This window comes from Chaetomium strumarium (assembly GCF_033439665.1).
Source record: "Chaetomium strumarium strain CBS 333.67 chromosome Unknown B0T15scaffold_6, whole genome shotgun sequence".
Classification (NCBI taxonomy): Eukaryota; Fungi; Ascomycota; class Sordariomycetes; order Sordariales; family Chaetomiaceae; genus Chaetomium; species Chaetomium strumarium.
This window is the reverse complement of record NW_026944434.1, coordinates 1,793,844-1,813,537: the sequence shown is the minus strand read 5'-3', so window position 1 is coordinate 1,813,537 and position 19,694 is coordinate 1,793,844. Positions and strand designations below refer to the sequence as shown.

At 57.2% G+C, this 19,694-nt stretch overlaps 7 protein-coding genes across 7 annotated transcripts; 3 read left to right on the top strand and 4 right to left on the bottom strand.

The window, feature by feature from the left end:
• Positions 1-302: 302 nt before the first annotated feature.
• Positions 303-647, bottom strand: B0T15DRAFT_495917 (uncharacterized protein; the record flags this gene model as incomplete). The annotated part of the gene is made up of 1 exon (XM_062867132.1): positions 303-647. The coding sequence occupies one exon, from the start codon at positions 645-647 to the stop codon at positions 303-305; it is 345 nt and encodes a 114-aa protein (XP_062719135.1).
• A 524-nt stretch (positions 648-1,171) lies between these two features.
• Positions 1,172-4,102, bottom strand: B0T15DRAFT_486805 (P-loop containing nucleoside triphosphate hydrolase protein; the record flags this gene model as incomplete). The annotated part of the gene is made up of 4 exons (XM_062866386.1): positions 1,172-2,020; positions 2,051-2,116; positions 2,153-2,296; positions 2,327-4,102. The coding sequence occupies 4 exons, from the start codon at positions 4,100-4,102 to the stop codon at positions 1,172-1,174; spliced, it is 2,835 nt and encodes a 944-aa protein (XP_062719134.1).
• An 881-nt stretch (positions 4,103-4,983) lies between these two features.
• On the top strand, positions 4,984-6,638 carry B0T15DRAFT_271857 (glycoside hydrolase family 33 protein). The gene is made up of 2 exons (XM_062863473.1): positions 4,984-5,733; positions 5,803-6,638. The coding sequence occupies exons 1-2, from the start codon at positions 5,133-5,135 to the stop codon at positions 6,426-6,428; spliced, it is 1,227 nt and encodes a 408-aa protein (XP_062719133.1). The 5' UTR covers positions 4,984-5,132; the 3' UTR covers positions 6,429-6,638.
• A 459-nt stretch (positions 6,639-7,097) lies between these two features.
• B0T15DRAFT_271817 (uncharacterized protein) lies at positions 7,098-8,222 on the bottom strand. The gene is made up of 2 exons (XM_062863472.1): positions 7,675-8,222; positions 7,098-7,522 (listed from the first exon to the last, which is right to left on the bottom strand). The coding sequence occupies exons 1-2, from the start codon at positions 7,951-7,953 to the stop codon at positions 7,217-7,219; spliced, it is 585 nt and encodes a 194-aa protein (XP_062719132.1). The 5' UTR covers positions 7,954-8,222; the 3' UTR covers positions 7,098-7,216.
• A 143-nt stretch (positions 8,223-8,365) lies between these two features.
• On the bottom strand, positions 8,366-10,696 carry B0T15DRAFT_513545 (alkaline phosphatase-like protein; the record flags this gene model as incomplete). Its single annotated transcript, XM_062868046.1, has 7 exons — positions 8,366-8,577; positions 8,648-9,436; positions 9,531-9,600; positions 9,674-9,781; positions 9,847-9,905; positions 9,964-10,123; positions 10,217-10,696. 7 exons carry the CDS (start codon positions 10,694-10,696, stop codon positions 8,366-8,368), a joined length of 1,878 nt encoding a protein of 625 aa, XP_062719131.1.
• Positions 10,697-12,833: 2,137 nt separating this feature from the next.
• Positions 12,834-14,636, top strand: B0T15DRAFT_513544 (uncharacterized protein; the record flags this gene model as incomplete). Its single annotated transcript, XM_062868045.1, has 1 exon — positions 12,834-14,636. One exon carries the CDS (start codon positions 12,834-12,836, stop codon positions 14,634-14,636), a length of 1,803 nt encoding a protein of 600 aa, XP_062719130.1.
• Positions 14,637-16,245: 1,609 nt separating this feature from the next.
• Positions 16,246-19,363, top strand: B0T15DRAFT_401597 (uncharacterized protein; the record flags this gene model as incomplete). Its single annotated transcript, XM_062865119.1, has 2 exons — positions 16,246-17,169; positions 17,225-19,363. 2 exons carry the CDS (start codon positions 16,246-16,248, stop codon positions 19,361-19,363), a joined length of 3,063 nt encoding a protein of 1,020 aa, XP_062719129.1.
• Between the last annotated feature and the right edge of the window lie 331 nt (positions 19,364-19,694).

Sequence of the window (19,694 nt, the reverse complement as noted above, 5' to 3'; positions counted from 1 at the left end):
ATGGTTCATCTGATTGAGCAGACTATTGCATGTATGTATATGGATCTACTTGTAGGTTTCCGAATTCCCCAACGTCCCTCAAAACCGATGCATGTTCCAGGCAGTAAAAAAGCCATCTTCCCATGTTGTTCCCGTCCAAGCCCGTAAGCACCGTTGCGTCCTCCACAATCATTCCTAAGACAAACGACCCAACCCCTTCATTGAACCTTCCAACCTCGGACTTCGGCACATCTAAAGTTGCCGAGTTCTCGGCGCGTCTGACATAATACACAGAGGTGACACGGCCAAATCCTCAAGCGCCCCTACTCAGGGCTACCCTGCCTCTTGTTGTTGTTGTCCCGGCCGGTGATCTTGGGCCAGAACTCCATGATGGCGTAGCCCTCGGCGACGGCGAGGAGGGCGAGACCGGCGCCGACAGCCATCCTCACGCGGGGATTCGGGCTGATGCGTTTGAGGGAGAACGTCGGGTAGGAGGAACTAGGGTTCCCATTGGGGCCGGTGCTGCCGCTGAGGGCGGCGCGTGTGGTTGAGAAATAGTATGATGATGATGATATTTGGTTTGGGAGTGTGCGGCTGGTGGCGACGGGCCGATGAAGTGGGAGGCGGACGGAAGGAGAGATGGTTCTGAAGCTTGGGGCGGCGGCCATTTGTCTTTGCTTTTGAGTGGTGTTGGTTCAACTGGCTTTGGTTTATGCTTATCGCGTAATGTGTGTAGTATAAGAGAAGATAAAGGTACTTGAGTGAGGATGCTTGGGATGATGACGGAATGATTCATCGTCTGTTCCGGCGGACGAGAAGCGTTTATATAACATCCTGTAGGAAGCGCTTCTCAGTGTAATTGCCCCAATAGGAAATAGCAAGTCACTGGTACAGTCCGCTGGGGCTCCGGGAGAAGACGGGTGGTGCAGCATAACGCCTTGGCGTCAGCATAACGCATACAACGCATAATCCGTAGTTAGACCGGCATCACCTAATTTAGGTCATAACGCATCCGTCTTTGTTCAATGTTAATGCCAGGGACGTCTAAGCATCTGCCCATTACAACCATACCGAACGGGAGCCAGCTCACACAGTGGTTGTTATTCCATCGCTTTATGATGTGGCGGGAACGAGAATAACTGAGCGCCATAACTAGCGTAGCTTATCCCTCATAACGCTTCATCAACACCCATTACGACCGATTGATGGTCAATGGCTTGAACGGCTTACGCAATCTCTCAATCGGCGTGATCCTCTCCAGGCTCAGACCGGTAGGTCTCTTAATAGCGCTGCCAAGTCCTTTGGGGATGTTGAACGTCGTCGCGTGTAGAGAGCCCCCAGTGCGGGTTTGCTGAGGTGGCGGTTCAACATTGTTGGGTTTCACCGGCTTATTCCCTTTGCCACCTTCTTTTGCGGCCGGCCGGGGCGGCGAGCTAAAGCAGGCATACTGTGCTTGTCTGGCGGTTTTCTCTTCGTTTGGAACAGATGGACGAGTCATCAACTTCCCCCTTCCCAACTTGTGCCCGGCGAGACCCGGATCGATTGCTTGAGGTTGTTGAACGGCAAACGGTTTTCGAGCGGGAATCGCGTCGTTAGGCTTCGCGTTTTCTGGGGGCCTGGCTGCGGCTGGACGAGCAGAGCCAGAAGTGGTCCGAACAAACCCGACGATGCTCTTCTGGTCCGCGGGTCGTCGGCTGCTTGAACGCTTGATCTTTTCGGCCTTTTGGGCGGGCTCGGAGGGGACGTTCGCAGCAGTGATGGCGGCCTGATGAGAGCCGACGCTGACAAAACCGGGCAGAGAAGCGACTGTCGATGCCAAGGACTGTTCCAGAGTCGTAGTATACTCCCGCCGCCATTGGGTCTCCTCGCCGTGCGCTTGCCCTGCTGAAGGGCCGTGTAATCTGGGTCTTTTTACCCGCGATGCGTCCTCCGCGGGTTGGCCTTCTCTCGACTCCTCCGGGTCGACGGGAAACAGATTGTCCTCGGGGCTGAACATGGCAGGCAGGTTCTTGAAGATGGAATCCTCTGGCGGCAGCTTGCGCTGCAGGATTCTGGCAATCTCGCCCAAGACCGGTCGATCGAAGCAGGGTCCTTTCTTCAAGAAGGAACCGCTGACGGGTTCAACAAAGGGCGAAAGCTCGTTGCGTTCGCCGTTACCGTTTGACGCAAAGACCGGATAACTGAGATACAGCAGGCTTTGGGCTCTCGTCATGGCAACGTACAGCAGTCTGCGCTCCTCGTCGGCGTCTTCCGCGCGCATGTGGGGCATCGACCCATTGTACACGGCGGGGACGAATACAACGGGCCATTCCAGGCCCTTCGCGGCGTGTATCGTCGAGAGAGTCACCAGCGGCTTGTTGTCCTGGTTATCGCCTCCGGTCTGGGCGTCCGAGGCCAAAGCTACGGTGGCGAGAAAACGCGGCAAGGCCTCTACCTCTCTAGTCTGCTGGACGCCTTCAATCTCCGGCAGAGCATCGTCATCGGCGCGGCCCATTTCCCGCACGAAGTCAGCAGCGAGGCTGATGAACTCCTCCACGTTTGCCCACCTCTGTTCATGGTCATCTGCGTACTCCTTCTGGAGGTGCTTCTGGAAGTTAAGGGTGGTGAGAAGCTGCTCAATCATCTGGACGAGCCCAAAAGGAGTCCCGTTGGGCCCGGATGCTTCTCGAATCCGCTTCCTGATATCTTCCAACGGACGAAGGAGGCTGCCACTGAGCTTCTGCTCGGCTGGCTTTGTGAGATTTGTTTTCGCTATCCGGTCTCCCCGGCAATGTTTCCACAACACGGCCCAGACACTGAGGGATGACGTTTCGGCTTCCTCGAGGAGGCGTCCAATGGTGACCTTGCCAACTCCTCGCTGCGGAACGTTGAGGATCCTGGCGAGTGCGTCGTTGTTCTCCGGCTGGTGGATGACGCGCAGATAATCAAGTAGGATTTTGATCTCGGTGCGGTCGTAGAACTTGTGGCCGCCCACCATCCTGTAGGCAATGCCCGCCTTTCCCAGGGAGCTCTCAATGTGCCTTGACAGCGCGGCCGACCGCAGTAATATCGCGACGTCGTCATGGGTCAGCATCGAGCCCGACATCATCATCACCCTCTTGATCTCCGAGACAACCCAGTCTGCTTCCGCAGAGGCGCTTTTCAGCTTCCGGAGGACCGGACGCGAACCCTTGTTGTGCGTGGGCTTCAGCGCTTTCTGGTACCGCTTCTTGTCCTGCTGTATCACGAGCAGAGACAGGTCGAGGATGGACTGAGACGACCGGTAGTTCTCTTCGAGCGAGACTTCGTCGGTGTCGGGGAATTCCCGCAGCAGGCGCCACAGGTTCCTGATCTCGGCAGACCGCCATCCGTAGATGCTCTGGTCCGGGTCCCCCACGATTGTGATCCTCCGGTGCCGCTGAGCAAACAGCTTCATCAGTTCGTACTGGACGCCGTTCGTATCCTGGTACTCGTCGATGAGAACCGCCTGGACGTTGGAAACGCACGCCGGAAACTTGCGCAGCAGCTCGACACAGCGCACCAAGAGGTCATCGTAGTCGAGGAGGTTCGACCGCTGCAGCTGGTCTTGGTACTCCCGGTAGCACTGCTCGAGATGCTGCAGCCCGGGATTCTTGGCGGCGGCCTCCTGGCGCGCAGACTTGGATGGGGCGGCGTCGGTGCCCCTGGCCTTCTTCTTGCTGATCCAGGCGCGAGCGGCCACGGGATCGATGCCTAGCTGCAGCCTTTGGCAAATCCGGCCGATGATGGCCCTGGAATCGGCATCGTCGCCAATGCCGAATTTCTGGCTGAGCCCGATGTGGCGTCCATATGCGGCGAGGTAGCGGCGCGCAATGCTGTGGAAGGTGCCCAGGACGATCCTGTTCTCGCGGCCACCGCCCAGGGCCTTCCCGATGCGCTCCTTCATTTCGCGGGCGGCCTTAACGGTGAAGGTGGCGACGATGACATCTTCAGGCCGAAATCCCACATGGTCGACCAGCCACACCACCCTGGCCGTCAGGGTGTGTGTCTTGCCGCTTCCCGGCCCCGCGAGGATCGCGACAGTGGCCGCATCAGATGTGACTGCGCGGCGTTGCGCATCGTTGAGACCCCCGACAATTGGGTGTTGTGGCGTCGAGGAAGGCATCATACCTATGCGCGGAGCTGTCCAGCGACCACAGCGGGCGCTGTCCGTTGGAGGACGCGGAGTGTCAATCGAAACTAACAAGCAAACCGTGGAGCGCGCGGCGATAGGTGGGATCCACCCGACATTCCAGCAGTTACGGGAGTGGAGCCTTTTGGCGCGCCCTCACGTGAAATCTCAGGTACGTACCTTTTCTCTCAGGCTCAGTCTGGTCAAAATAAGCCGTCCATCTCGCATCACTGTTAAAGGGGCACACATTCAGAAACCGACTTCTTTTCTTTTCTTCTTCTTTCTTCTTTATCGTTTTTATCTTGTTTTCTCCCTAATCTTTTCTCTTATCTCCTTCACCTGTTATATATTCTTCTTCTCTTTCGTCTGTTCTCCGTTGGCCCCATTTGCTTTACTCTCAAACTAAACTGCTCTCAGCGTTAGAAGCTCGGTGTACGGCTTTTCTGCCAAGCAACGAGCTACCCCAGCTTCTATCTGTCCGTGCTATTTGCGGATGTCATACTCGGGTAAGCTCGGGCTAACATTGTATTCAGCACTCACACCGAGAGAGCAAGACCGAGGAGGTCAACCTCAGTGTCATCCAGGATACTGCGCCGCCACGTGGGCACTTTCTTTCTCGCCAGTGGTGTTAGCAGGGACTCAACGTGGATAGCCGGGCTCCATTCTATTGCGATGTTACCTGCAAGGCGCTTTATAAGGCGGCCGGACAGACTTGCATCTGTCATGGCTTCTATCTTTGCGACTCAGCTAAGACCTCGTCGCGAAGCCATCCAGTAAGCCGGCTGAACAACGAGTCAGACTCGGCTCCGACTCAGGGGTGCAGCATGGAAGTTAAAAAGGATCAATGAGGCATGGCGAGGGATGGCTGCTTTGTATGTGCAATACAACAGCCAGCGGCGGGTTGACATCCGAAGTTGAGACTAGACTCAGCGCTCTTGCGTCTCTCTCTCTCCTCGTCCCGTCTCGGCAGGGCCAGCTTCCCTCCTCCCGACCTTCTTGACGCCAAACCAACGGCCCATTTACGATGCGCTGGCTGCAGGGCATCGCGCTCTGGGCGCTACTTGCGCCCTTTTCACACGCCAAGGTGGATGACCCGGCCGGGGACGCTGCGCAATACCACAAAGAGTTTGTGTTGTTCCGCAGCGCCAACATGGCATCCCCGGACAAGCTCGCCAGCGGCATCGGCTTCCATTCTTTTCGGATTCCGGCGGTCGTCAGGACCAGCACAGGTCGGTTGCTCGCATTTGCGGAGGGGCGCAGGCACAATAACCGCGACTTTGGCGACATCAACCTGGTCTTTAAGCGCACGAAGACAGCCACCAACAATGGCGACGCCCCGGGCGACTGGGAGCCCCTGCAAGAGGTGGTCGGCTCGGGTGCAGGAACGTGGGGCAACCCGACTCCCGTCGTGGACGGCAACACGATCTACCTGTTCATGTCCTGGAACGGAGCCGACTACAGCCAGAAGGGCGGCGACAAGCTCCCCGACGGCAGGGTCACCAAGAAGATCGACAGCACGTGGGCGGGTCGCAGGCACCTGTATTTGACCGTCAGCAAGGACGATGGCAAGACCTGGTCCAAGCCCGAGGACCTCACCAAACAGCTGACACCGGACGGCCGTGCATGTAAGCAAATCCCCCACCTACGACAGCGATTGAATGATAACATAACATTGAACTGACAAATGGTGGCAGGGGATGCGGTCGGCCCCGGCAACGGCATCAAGCTCACAACCGGAGAACTCGTGGTGCCGGCGCAGTCCCGAAATATCATCGGCCGCGGCACTCCGGGCAACCGCACCTGGTCGGTCCAGCTCCTCCCGGGCGGCGGATCCGAGGGCACCATCGCGCAGACGCCCGACGGCAAGCTCTACCGCAACGACCGGCCCGGCGGTAGCGGCGACTATCGGCGCGTGGCGCGCGGGACCCTGACCAGCTTTGGCTCCTTCGCCGACGACACGGGCCTCCCGGACCCGCAGTGCGAGGGCTCGGTGCTGTTCTACAACCAGAAAGACGACGGGCCGTCGCGCGTGATCTTCCTGAACTCGGCCAGCAAGGACAGCCGCCGCCACATGCGCGTGCGCATCAGCTACGACAGGGACGCCGCCAAGTGGACCTACGGCCGCGCGCTGAGCGACGCGCCCGTGTCCGGCGCCGGCTACGAGGGCGGCTACTCGAGCATGTGCAAGACGGCCGACTACAAGATTGGCGCGCTGGTGGAGAGCGATTTCTACAATGACAAGGGCGGTGGCGACTCGTACCGTGCCATCATCTGGCGCAAGTTCAATCTCTCGTGGATTATCAACGGGCCGCGCAACTAGACGGGTCGAGAAGTATCTGGGCGTCATTATAATTAGCACCATAGTATCTCATTCTTCTGTACATATCAGGACTTATACATAGGTTGGCTACGAGAGGGAATGCTAATTACGGGCTTGAGATAGCCTGGTATTCCCAGCACTTGAACATCACACTCGGAGATGCCACTCGTTTATGTGCTCCCAGCCAGTACTATACTATACTATATCGGCACTGGGACGGCCTTTTATTAGTTGGAGCATTACACATGGCGCTTCCCTACATTCCATTTGAAAGTTCAATAGTCACGTTTATCTGTCTAGCGTACCAGGTACGTATGTTCGCTACACCCAGGGACCAGGGTGAAGGGTCTGGACGTGTCTTGCCATCTATCGACACTTATCCGGCGAGTCGTTATCATTGGATCACGCAAGACTGTCTCTTACCACTGGCCTTAAGTGTTAACCATCGATGGCAGTGTACTGGTGTAGCAGTTCATATTATGAATTTATCAGTGAGTTGGCTGTCTGGGAAATCTCAAGATGCATTGCCGGCCTTCCTCGCTCGCTTGTAGCTGCCCGTCATTGCATCCTTCATGATTGACCAAAACGATGCTCGTGTTGTCACCGCCCCCATACATGCCTGCTTGATTTCCGCTTTCGTGTAGCTGTTGCGACAGAGGCGGAAGATGTGATAGCACTGGGCGAGCGAGCAGCATCTGCAAGAATCAAACGGTTATGGGTTAAAATCCAAGTCAGCAACTACCACTACTACAGTACTACTACCATAACCCTAGTAGACCGTAGTAGACTTACAATGCAGCGAACGCAAAGGAGGTGCAGACAATCGTCATGTCGTATATATCCGCTGCGTGTGTCTTCGGACGGCATTTGCGTGAACCATATTTACTGCCGCACCGAACGAGCTCTCCCTGGGGGTCCCGTTCGTCATAGTGCTCCCTGGTCATTGCGAGCACCGTGAAGCCGTAGAGGGAAGCCGCCAACAACGCCGCGGGAGAGATCGCAATGATGGTCATGTATAGCTGGGATGGCAGTGCGCTGGTGAGTGACCTCGGCCTGACGGTGCGATGAGCTGCTAGGAGGACGTGAAGGATGGCCTTTATTCATTAGCATTCAATACCTCTCCGCTTGTCAGTAGGACAGCGTAGGCGCCAAAGTCACTGACTGCAGTGCACAGAGGTAAAGGCCAGAGAAGTGAAAAGAAAGAGCATATGATTAACGTTAGCTGAAAAGAAATAATGACACTCACACAGCCAAGAGCATAGGCTGCAAAGGGAAAGACCGTCGAGATGGGCTCCGTCGAAGCTACAATTCGAGCTGCGGAACCCAGCATCGGGATGCTGAAGAGGCAGCGGACTGCCGCGCAGAGGTTTGTGTTTGCGTAGAGATCCCAGATTGGTTTGTTGGCCCCATGGTGGCTGCGCTCATCAAGGGCGCGAGAGCTTTCGTCAATTTCAAGTTCGGACGCGGCCGGCTGAGCTTTAGGCATTATCATCCTAGACTCTTCGTCGGACTCCATGGACTCCATTGTCACCTAGGTAGAAGTTGTGCAGCGTCACGTCTAGCGCGATGGACATTCAGAGTTCTAATTCCTAATTTGGCCGAGACTTTCGATACATTCCCGATTCATCTGTCGGAGCACCAACCATCTGTTGCCGAGAGTTTCGGAGGGCGCCGAGCTGAGTCTACATGTACTTGACCCTTTGCAGATCTTCACCAGTTTACTTGGCTTCCGCGGGTCATCATCATTCCGAGTCTGAAAAGCTGCCACTTCCTGACCGTCCCACACCAATGTCAAACGAAAGCCGTAGCTTTACTAGCTTATCCCCCAGACACGTGCTCATAACGAGTAAGGCATATGGAACTAAAACGACGATTCTATCCTACGACACTTGGCTGAGCGTCAAGTTTTTATTTTCCTTTTCTGTGTCCCCCTTCCCTCAGATGTACATCTTGTCAAAGCCGATCGTTTCCCATCTCCCCGTTTCCGTGTTCAGTGTGAAGTTCGTCCCCGTCGTAGCGCCTCCGCGTAGGAATCCTGCCTCCACCTTCCCGTCCGCAACGGGCCGCGAGAGGTGGTTCTTGCCAGCCGCGACCGTGAAGTTGGCCAGCGGAAGATCCCACGCATTGCGGCTCGCGACACTCGGCGAACCTTAGAGAAATCACAATCGTTAGTAGTGCTTTATTTTGCAACCTCAATCTCAGACGGGGCTCAAGTTTACCATAATACTGAGCAGTGACCTTGTCTTGGCGGACCGAGAGAAGAAAGTAACCCCGGTAGTACCCCTCTTGCCACTGTAGCACCTGGTTCTGCTCAACCCGGGCACGCGCGGCGTCTCTCGCCTTGAGGATCGGACCGCTCACACCGCCGGAGCTGACGGCCGTGCCGGCAAACTCGACGCCGATGGCGCCCTCACCGGTCGTGAAGTCGTACGCCTTCTCGCCCAGCCACGCGACATCGCTGACCCAGTTCTGGTGGCTGTCGCCGGCCAGGAAGATGTTGTTGCCGATCTTGTTGCCGTACAGGTGCTGCAGCGTCCGGTTCCGGTTGGCAATGTATCCGTTCCAATTGTCGCCGCTCAGGCCGAACGACTCGGCGATCTGCGCGAATATTATCTGGCTGCCGATGACTCTCCAGGCGGCACCGCGCTTGGAGGACCGGCTGAGCTGGTTGTAGAACCAGTTCTCCTGGCGCGACCCCATCAGTGAACGCGAGGCGTCGTTGCGGATGAGATCAATGTATTTATCGTTCCACCCAAGGCTGGTGATGCTGCGATCGTAGTTGCGCGTGTCGAGCATGATCAGGTCGAACAGCTTGCCCATCTGGAAGGACCGCCAGATGCGCAGGTTGTCGTCGAGGTCGACCTGCCGGATCGGCATCCACTCAAAGTAGGCCCTGACAGCGTTCATCTTGCGCTGGTCGACGCTGATGGATGGGCCATCCGTGCGGAAGGACTCTTCGGTGTTGTTCAGGCCGCTGAAGCCGTCTCTGTAGCCGTTGTTGGCGACCTCTGCGTGGACCCGGGGTTAGGAAGAAGAAAACAAACATGAATATGGATACTAAGGCAGTGAACAGCGAGTGTTGGGTGGAGATTTGGTATTTACCGTGATCATCCCACGTCGGGATCCAGGCAAAGTTCTGCGCAAGGAGTTGCAAGTCCAGATCTGTGCGATACTGATTGAGTTGGTTAGCTCATCGCTCTTCCTAGGACCAGGCACGAGAAGTGAGAGGTGAGAGGTTCATATACCTGTCCATGGCGGGTCCTATAGTCAAACAAACTGAAGAGAATCCTTGGCGGGTTATGAGCACGCTTTCCGAGCTGGGCACCTTCGTAGATATAATCGCCCAGGTGGACCTGATTTGGGTTTATTAGCAACCCCCCCTTCGCACAGACATGTCTCAGCAAGTTTCCAGCTTTACCACATAGTCGTGTTCGTCCTTCCGCGCTGCGTTGCCATACGCGTTGAAATACCCGTTGGCTGCTTTCCCAGTCAGCAAGCGATATCTTAGCGTGACGTCTGAGCGGAGTCAACGTACGGTAGTTGCTGCATGAGAACACGCCGAGCTTGATCTCCTCTAGATTTGCATCGGCAGAGGGTGCTGTCTTGGTCCGCCCCACTGGGCTGGTAATGTTGGAGCCACAGATTGTGAACTGGTAGTTGTAAGTGGTAAACGGCTTGAGGCCGCCCGCCTCGACCTGTCTGCGGGTCAGCATGGAGCGAGCTCATAATGAAATCCTCAGAGAGGAGCCAAGAGGCATAGGCAGGTTAAATACTAGTAGTTGACATACCTTGACGGTGTAGTCGATATCGCTCGTCGTGTAAGCCGTGCCCTTGGACACAACACGGACGCTGCCGGCGCCGTTTCCGGTGTGCCGCCTCGAGGACGCGGCCTCCCAAACCTTCCAATCGACGCAGATCGGGTGAGGGTCGGCCTTGATGTACTTCTCGGTCTCGTGGTTGTAGAGCGCAACAGTTCCCTCCACCGTCACGTTGCTAAGGTCAGACGCCAGAGACGGCGCAACCCGTGTCCACAGGATGACGCTGTCGGGATAAGGGTCGCCTGATGCGATGCCGTGGGTGAAGTTCAGCTCGGATGGTTTGTAGGGCACAGCACCGCGCTTCAAACTCCGGCGCGACACCGCCGGAACATCGATGCCGAGGTTGACATGGCGTCGCGAAGGACTGTCGTAGTTGAGGTTGCCGTCGAACGAGGCAGACGCCAGTGGCGCTGACAGGGCCGCGATGCCCAGAACTGACAAGAGGAGCATTGTGAATTCGAACTCCTGCCGGATGTTCCTGTAAGGTCTTACGGTCCGGGACGGTGGTGTCAACACTCCAACTTATATCACATCCGCAGGGCCAACACAATATATATATCAGCATCGTCAACCCCTCACCCTCGGTGGATCATTACAACGTCCGCCTCGTGTTACACATTCTTCTTCCCATACCATTGCTTTCCTTCATCAACCATGCATAGCCCCAGGCTGGCCACTCGCCGCCAAGCAGGAATACAGGGGCTCTGTCTTGCAGAGTTGATGATGCAATTGCACATGGCGACTGGCACTCAAGACAACGTGAAGCAGTGCTGAAGATTTATTGGACATACCGTCTCAATGCGGGGTTTCTCTCAAACCCAACCCGGAAGGTCGCTACTAATAAGACCGGTAGCACTGCATCCCGGCACGGTAGCGATCTGCCGTTGGTACGGAATGCCTAGGCGTTTGTAGTGAAAACTGAGAAGGGTAAATCAGAACTGAGAGGGACTGAGCTGTCCTGGCAAACACAAATCTTCGTCTAAGCTTTCATCTCGACGTCATGCCTGCCCGGCCCGGACCCACTTTGCACGGAACCGGGCCAACACGTGGTGTAGGGTTTGGCAGCGGGTAGTCGGACGGGAAAGCTCTCGAATTTCCGGCAGCGGGCCCGTCGCATCCACCAAGTCTTGGCTGATCGTCGACTCGAATCCCCTTAGTCCATGCTAGCATTGGATAAAGTACGATAGACAAAATTTTAGAGTGCTGTGTAGCTTAGCTAAGGCAGAGCGGGCTGGCAGGGCATACACGTGTAGGGTACCTACCTTATAGGTGGTAGGTAATCTGACTGAAATCTGGCGCCCCCGGCGGTTCACGGGGTATCCACCTCGGAGCCGCGGGGTGGGGAGGGACGGCGCGGGTCCGGCGTCCGGCGTCGGATGCAGTGGGGCACATTCCCTGGAAGATGGGCTCAGTCTTGAGTATGTAGGTAATTGAGGCGGAAGTGAGCACAACCGGAAGTTGCATTCTAGGCCCGCGCAGTTAGACCGGGTAAGCTAGGAGGGCCCATTCCCTTTACATTAACCGTGCCCCACGATCGGGTCGGCAGATGATCGCAGGCACCATCGATCGCATCATGCAAGACGAGACAACTGGCTCCCGGCGTGGGGATGGGTGTGAGTGACCACGGCAGTGTGCACGGGTGCTATGGTTTCTGCCACTCTGCGGCTTCGCTTGCTCCTATCACATTGATCGGCAGCACTATTATGCTCAGCACACCGCACCTGTGATGGGAGATGATGCTGTACCTTAGAGCAGGCTCAATCATCCAACCTTATTAGGCAAGGACATCACCTCAAGAGCCTATCGCATTACCCTCAGATTCCGTTTGGCCCCTTCACATGCACGGGCTGTTCAAGAGATGCTCCTGCTCCCGGGTCCACATAGTGTCCACCGCCACGCCTCTTACATACTGTGATATGCGATATGTGCTCTTTGGAAAAGAAACTCGAATGTTGAACCGTCTCTTGTGGAATAGGGAAGTGATGGGAAGAGGGGATGCTGACAGCCTGACAGGGGGAATGCGGTTCGATGGCGGGGGATTGGCGGACATCACAAAAGCGATCCAATCACAGTGACGGTTTTGCCGCTGGCCCGTCCATGCTCCAGCCAACCAGCCGACGGGACGGCCTCGCAACTCTTGTCCTTTCGTGCAAGAGCAGACGTCGGGGCGTTGTCGAGGTCACTCACAGGTCGCACAGCGTGGGCGCTATTTCGGTCGAACCCTGTCCATCATGCAAGTGCGGATGTGCCTGAACGAATGCCCGGCAAGTCAGAGGCCATTTCACACTCTGCGGACAATGGCGACCCAATCGCCAGCAGCGCCAGTGCCGAGCCGGGCGCCCACTCGACACAGGGCCGGGCTCGCGTGCGCTGACTTTGTGTCTCAACAGCCGCTATATACCCAGTCAGACCGGTTGACGGTGGTAATCGTGCCTCCTGCCGTCCGCCATTTGCCATCGCCAGAGTAATTGATTCCTGCGTATCTCAATCACATTGTGTTTCGGCACGGCGGGGACGATGATCCATCCTTGAAGTTGGATTCTCACTGCGACGGCGCACCCTTTTCCCGGACCTGCCCCTCAACATCATGCGGTGTGGTGTGCCGGCCTATAACTCTGCCCTTCTTCTGCTCGTCGCTCCGTCTTGGCCACTGTTGTGTGCTGCCGCGCCGTGGACCGGACTCCTGTCTCGCCGTCAGCTGCTCTTAGACTATTCGCCCGCTCCGCCGCCTGAAGAAGGCCCTCCAGCTTCGGCCGGTGCCCTTCGTGACCCAGCTTACCTCCCTGCTCAGATCGGTGGCATTGTCGGGGCCTACGCCCTCTCGCTGGTGCTGGTCGCCCTCTTTCTTCTTGCCTTTTCCAGGCGCCGCCGCGAGCATCTGAGAAACCGGGACCGCGACCAGGACGACGTATACTTCGAGTTCAATCCGTTTCCGGAGCCGTTCCAGCTCGAGTCCGAGGAGGAATATAAGAGACAGCTCGAGCAATTCCAGCTCGAACAGTTCCAGCTCGAACAGCTCCGGCACTTCCAGTTCGACCACGCGCAAAACGAGCGGATCCAGAAGCTCTCTCTCCAGACTGATTTTCCGAGGAGCCCCGTCAGGAACTTCTCGCTCCCTGCCTCTGCTTCGCCCCTTAGCCCGGGTCGGTACGGTCCACTCAGCCCGAGCAAGTCGCATCGCTCTGCTTTTACCGAGTCGTCGCCAACTTCGACTGTCCTCGCCGCTGGCATCGATCTTTCCGTCGATCAGTCGATCGTGAACCGGGACAGAGCCATGGCGCAACAACAGTTGGAAGAGATGTACAAGCATGTCATGGAGCTGGAGCGGGCTAAGGAGGAAGGGAGAGAGTATCAGGGGCCGCCGATTCCCGCCCCGCCCTCCGCCTCGGCGAGCGCGAGTCCCGCAAAGGCCGGGACCACGAAGAAAGGAAGAAACAAGCCCTCCAACTTGAATCTCGCACAGGACGACAAGTCGCAATCGCGCAGCTCGTCCATCTTCTCCTTCCTCAAATCCCCGCGGAAGAACAAGGCCCCAAGCGGCTTGAACATCTCGTCCCCAATCATGACGCCTATGTCGGGAACCTTCCCACGACACGATGACCAGGAGATGAATGCCATCCCGCCTCGGCATTATGCTCCTCCCGCACCGCCCCCGGTACCGTCTGATCTGCCCTTCCGCCGGGCGGCGACGGCTTCGGCCGCCGGGAGCAGCCACCTCCCAACCCCAGACATCTCTCCCGTCAGCACGCAGAGCATCGACTCGCGCATTGACGCCGCCATCGGCCAGCCCCCGAGCCGCGCCGCCCGCCGCGAGCAACGCGGCCGGGAAACACGCAGCGACGACAGGCTACCGGCCCACTCGCGCGACGTCTCCACCGCAACCAGCACAGCAGGCGAGTACGAGCCTGTCTCCGCGGTCTCGGAGAACTCCACCACCGCCCTCGTCGGCCTTCCGCAGTCCCCGCGTCCGGGCGTCAACCGCTTCCCCAGCCTCGACTCCCTACCCGCCTCGCCGCGCCCGGGCCAGCAGACGTTCGCCCACTCGTCGACCTCCTCCTTCCCAAAACAAGCCTCGGCCGTCCGCGAGGGCGGCGCTCTCCCGCTGCGCGCGTACGAGCCCTCGGTCAGCAGCCCGACCGCGTCGAGCTTCGCGACCAAGCAGACGGTGTTCACGCGCGCCGCGCCCGGTCCGCTCTCGCCCGGCTTGCCGACGGGCATGCGCACCCCCTGGACCGGCGCGCCGGTGCCCTACACCCCGTACCAGCCTTTCTCGCCCGTCGTGCCCATCACCCCGACCGTGGTCACGCGCGCCGACCGGAAGAGGATGAAGAAGTTTGAGCCCAAGACGCCGACTGTGGAGATGGTTAAGAGTTCGGACGAGATCTGGTAGATTCACCCTCCCTTCGTGCATGCCATTCTTTTCCAATTCTTGATGATATTGTTTGAGAATTTGGAATCCCGAGTTCCGAATTATGTGCCTGGGAGGAAAGAGGGGGTTTAATTCGTCCTAGTAGAGTGGTATGGCTGGCTGGGCGGGCAATACAAGGACAGACATCATGACATTGCTGTCCAGTAAAGGAGGATTTGATATCCGTCATGATGAACACTTATTGGAGGTTTGGTCTACTGCAAATTTAAGACTGCCATCTTTAATTCGATACCTGGTGAAGAGACATGGGAGAGATGTGATGTTTCAGGTGGAACGAGGTGAAACTGTTGACATTGACCCTGTCCGTATGAGTTGGTGGAATGAGCGTGATTCAGCCGCCGGATTGATGCATCATCTTCGGGACCAAAGCCTCATCGCGCCAATGACAAGAAAAGCCGTACACTGCCTTCGGAGCGCGATTTCAACAGTCTCGGCAGACTGCGAAACAATATGTGGAACAAAGAAGGAAGAAAAGGAAGAAGTAAATGATACTGATAAAGAAATAGAAGAAGAATATGGGAAAGTTGAGATTGTTGAGATTTTACCGGTAGTTAAACGAGGACGACAAATTAGTAACTACCTTACCTGAAAGAAGTCCGCTCTAATAAAGCTCAGCGAGGCTGGATGATCCGTGGTTGTTTGTCAATATGTACGATCTTTTCCGGCCAGAGGGAGCCCACTTTCAGCGGCCGACTGCAACTGCTTGACCAGCCCGCCAGACCGAACCGGGCTGCAGGCTAGGTACTTTTTACCTTAGCAGCTTAGCTACCAGGTATGACGTCGACTGAGTTTTATGCCGGGCCGTCGCCGACACGTGAGGTGCCGCGGCACTGTGCACAGCAGGCAATAACTCAAGGAAAGTACACACATATTCTCCAAGGTGCAACAGCTCTACCGCATCATACTGCGACGACTTCCTCGGCTCATCACCGACGAAGTATGTATGTGCATCGACTAGTCTAAATCACCTGCCGCGTCGCTCCTTCCTGAGTTTGATCTCCCACGTTCCAGCAGTATTCATAGGAAGATCCAGTGCAAGGTTGCAAGCTGTTTGCCATCGCCAAAATGCACGGATGACTAGGTAAGAAACTTATCAATTTCGACCTTACGCTAGATTCCGCAAATACTCTCTTCGTTCCTGTCCATATTAGACTATTGACTGCAAAATGCATGTCCTGAAAGCCGGGTAGAAAAGAATTCGTGGACGGTGAACCCTAACCCGGCCCTCGCTAACTGCCTGAATACGGTTAGCTGAAATGCCGAGAAAGATTCCACCCCACTTGGGAATTGAAGCTTCCAATTCAAAGTTCCAGACATTGCATCCCGCATCCCCCTAGTGAGTCCTTGGCCTCTCGCTCGGCTCAGTCCGCCTGCCCATCATACCACTTTGGAGCCGAATCATTCCACTCAATCTTCGAATTCTCCGCCAGCCACCGAAAACCGCCGCTCGACAGAACATCACGCCGCGCCAGCTCTGCGGGTGAGAGACGATCGCCAACCCTAGCCCCTGCTTGTCCGTATGGATCTGTAGAGACTGGGTATTAGTTAATTGAACAGAGCGAGGGAAATCATGGCCGACCGCGTCCAAAGCTCATTTGACCTGGACGGCGGCTTGGACGGCTTCGATCTTGGGAATAGCACGCTGGGAGATGGCAACAACCTTGTGAATGGCTTGCCTGGTAGCGACTTCGGCAATTCACCCGCGTCAGCTACCGCTGGCTCGTCTACGGGGGGTGTGAATGCCGCTCCCGCAGGTGGGACTCCATTGGGCTCACCTACGGCTGTTACCGCCTCATCCCACCAGCAGCACCAGCCCGCTTTCTTCCACCCCGTCGCCGCCTCGTCATGGGTCTTTCAGGACACACCACCGTATGACTTCCCCGTTGGTGCTGCGCCGCAGCAACAGTGGGAATTCCCGCTCAACCTGAACCAACCACTTCTCCAACAACAACTGTCTTCGTATCTCCAGCCCACCGCTCCCGCTGTCAACCGGAATATCGCGCCCGTCACTGGTGCGGCAAATGTTTCCTCGGTAGCATCGGCTTCTACGCATACCCGCAACGTCCAGAACACGCTCACGCCCGCACAGCGTGAGCTGCTCAAGACCATCGCCATGCCCCAGCATCTTCAATACGGCTCCCCTCGGAGTGCTGGCGGCAGCCCGGAGTCGGCCTCAAGCGGCCAGGACATCAAGGCCGGCGCCTCATCTCCGGAGACCGCCGAGCCATCTAAGACCAATAGTCGAAAGCGAAAGTCGTCTGCGGAGGTGGACGATGACGATGACGACGACGAGCTCGAGCAGCCAGTGAAGAAGACAGCGCATAACATGATTGAGAAACGCTATAGGACCAATCTCAACGACAAGATCGCGGCTCTGAGAGATAGCGTCCCGTCACTGAGGATCATGTGCAAGAGCGCTCGGGGAGAAGACACAACCGAGGACAGAGAGGAGTTGCATGGCTTGACGCCTGCCCACAAGCTGAACAAGGCGACGGTAGGCCTCTTAAATGATTTGTCCCGGTGCAGCCGCTCTGACAATCGCTATCTAGGTCCTCAGCAAGGCCACCGAGTACATCAGGCATCTGGAAAAACGAAATAACCGCCTAGTGGAGGAGAATAACAATATGCAAGCGAGGATTGCGGCATTTGAGAAGCTGTTCATGGCCGGTGCCATGACGGGCCAGTTGCCAAATCCTCTCCAGCAGCAGCCACCTACACCGATCCAATATCCCCAGGATGCCACGCCTTTCTTAGGCACGCCACTGGGAACACCAGTGGGACCGGACCCGCCAGGATTGATCCCCATCCCGGACGACATGAAGCGCATCCTGGCCGCCCAGCAGATGAACGCCGGCCGCCCGTACCCAGTGCCGGCTCAACACTTTGGCCAAAATCCGGCGCTGCTGCGGCAGCAACAAATCCAACAGCAGCAGCAGCAAGCACAGGCGCAGGCGAGCCGGTGGAACCCGTACCTCGGAAAACTGATGGTGGGTTCTCTGGCCGGGTTGATGCTGATCGAGGCGCTCGCCGAAAACGAGCAGAGCAGCGAGACGACTCAAGGGCGTGGTCTCTCCATGCTCCCCGTCCGGTATTTGACCGCATTTGTCCGATCTACTCACTTCACTATCGGAGGCTACCACCTTTCGGCGATGGACTTGATTGCCAGTCTGAGACTGGTCTCACTTCTTGGGTTCTTCTTGTGGATCGCTTGCTCGTCATTCCTTGACACCTCCGTCTTCCGACCCTCCCACAAGTCGCAGCGCACCACTTCAGTTGTCGAGGCGGTTCCGTCTCTGGCCTCGCCGATCCATGTCAGGAGACAGGCCTGGCTCACCGCGATCCAGACCGTCTGGGTGCCAAGACACAACTTCCTCCTCGAGGCTGCTGCTCTCTTGCTCAAGACGGTAAAGTACACCTTACGGAACGTTGTCGGCTCCCACGGCTACCTCGCACTTACCGGCCTCAGCGAAGAGCAGGAGGCTGCGCGGATCAAGGCCTGGTCCATTGCTTTGGACGCCCAGCTCGCGGGTGGCGACGTCGAGATCAACAAGAGCCGTCTCACACTGACCCTGATTGCCTCGGGCACTTTGCCAGATACCCCACTCCGACTGATGCTTAAGGCCCTTCATGTCCGGGTCCTGCTCTGGCGGCTCAACGGCGCCTGCTTGGTAGCCAACCTGATTGCCGCCAAGCTTGCCAGGTCGAGGTGGGACGAAGCGAGACAGCTGAACCGCATCCTCAACTCTCTCCCCGAAGGCGAGAAGTCCCCTGACGATGCGCTCCCGGAGCACCTGGCTGTCTTGCTCGAACAGGACTGCGACGAGGTTCTCAATGACGACATCATCCAACGCGCGCACAACCTCGCCTGGAACGAGCCCACCACGTACAACGTGGTCAGCAAGATTGACGGTATGGATACGGTCGTTGACGACGCCGCCGTGCGCTCGCCGATGGACGCCGTCGCAGCGTGGTACTCGAACCTAACCCTCCACCGCGTCCTCGTCAACAGCCTGCGCAAACCCTGCGACGACCCCGACGTGGCGTCCAAGTCCGCCGCTGCAGCAGACGACATCGCACTCGCCGTCAAGGTCGCGCCCATCGGCTCCAACGCCCAAGTACGCGCTCTCGTCGCCCGTGCCGTGCTCGCCGACGGACGGCGCGGCCCGCACATCATTGCCGCGCTGCAGGCGCTCGGCCCGGAGAGGCACACGCAGTATCAGTACGGCAACAGCAGCAGCAAGAGCGCCGTGCTCCCGCTGACGGCGGCGGTCCCGGATCCGGACGCGCGCATGGCGCTGCGCTGCGCGATGGGCATCGCACAGCTGCAGAAGTTTGAGCGCCCGCCCTCGGAGGCGTACATGGTGATCGACTCGATCCTGCCTCCCGGCGCCGACATCGAGGCCATGTCGCTGCTGGCTTACACGGCGGCGTTCCATCTGATGGAGCACCTGTGGCAGCACAGGATGGCGAGGGAGATGTGCTCGAGGACGCTGGAGCGTTTGGCCGGTAGCTTGCGGATATGGATTGGCAGCGAGACTGCCGGCGGAGAGAAGGCTGGGGTCGAGGAGGCCATGCGGAAGAACATGATCGAGCAGTGCTTGCAGGTCGCGCGGAATGTGGTGGGTATGGTGAACGATCCGGGATACGCGAGTATGACAGACTGCGACGGGGATGGGGACGGATGCTGAACCTGACCTGGAAGATGTTGGCTTGTCTGCTGCTTGCTGCTTACTACCTGTTTAACGGGTGGGTTTCGATTCTTTCTATATTCTATTCCTCCCTTTCCCACCTTTTCTTCGCTGTCCTGGCTTGACAGTCGGTTATAGTTGTATACGACTAATATCTTCGGTTCATTTGATTGTGCTTCTTGTTTCTTCGGTTCGCATTTGTTCCGACTTGGTGTACAATGGCGATGGCGTATATAGGCGGTTCAAAGGCTCAGCGGGCATCTGCAGGAAAAGGAAGAAAAATCACAGCGAAAAGAGTCCCAAAAGACGGAATAGGAGGGGAAAAAATATG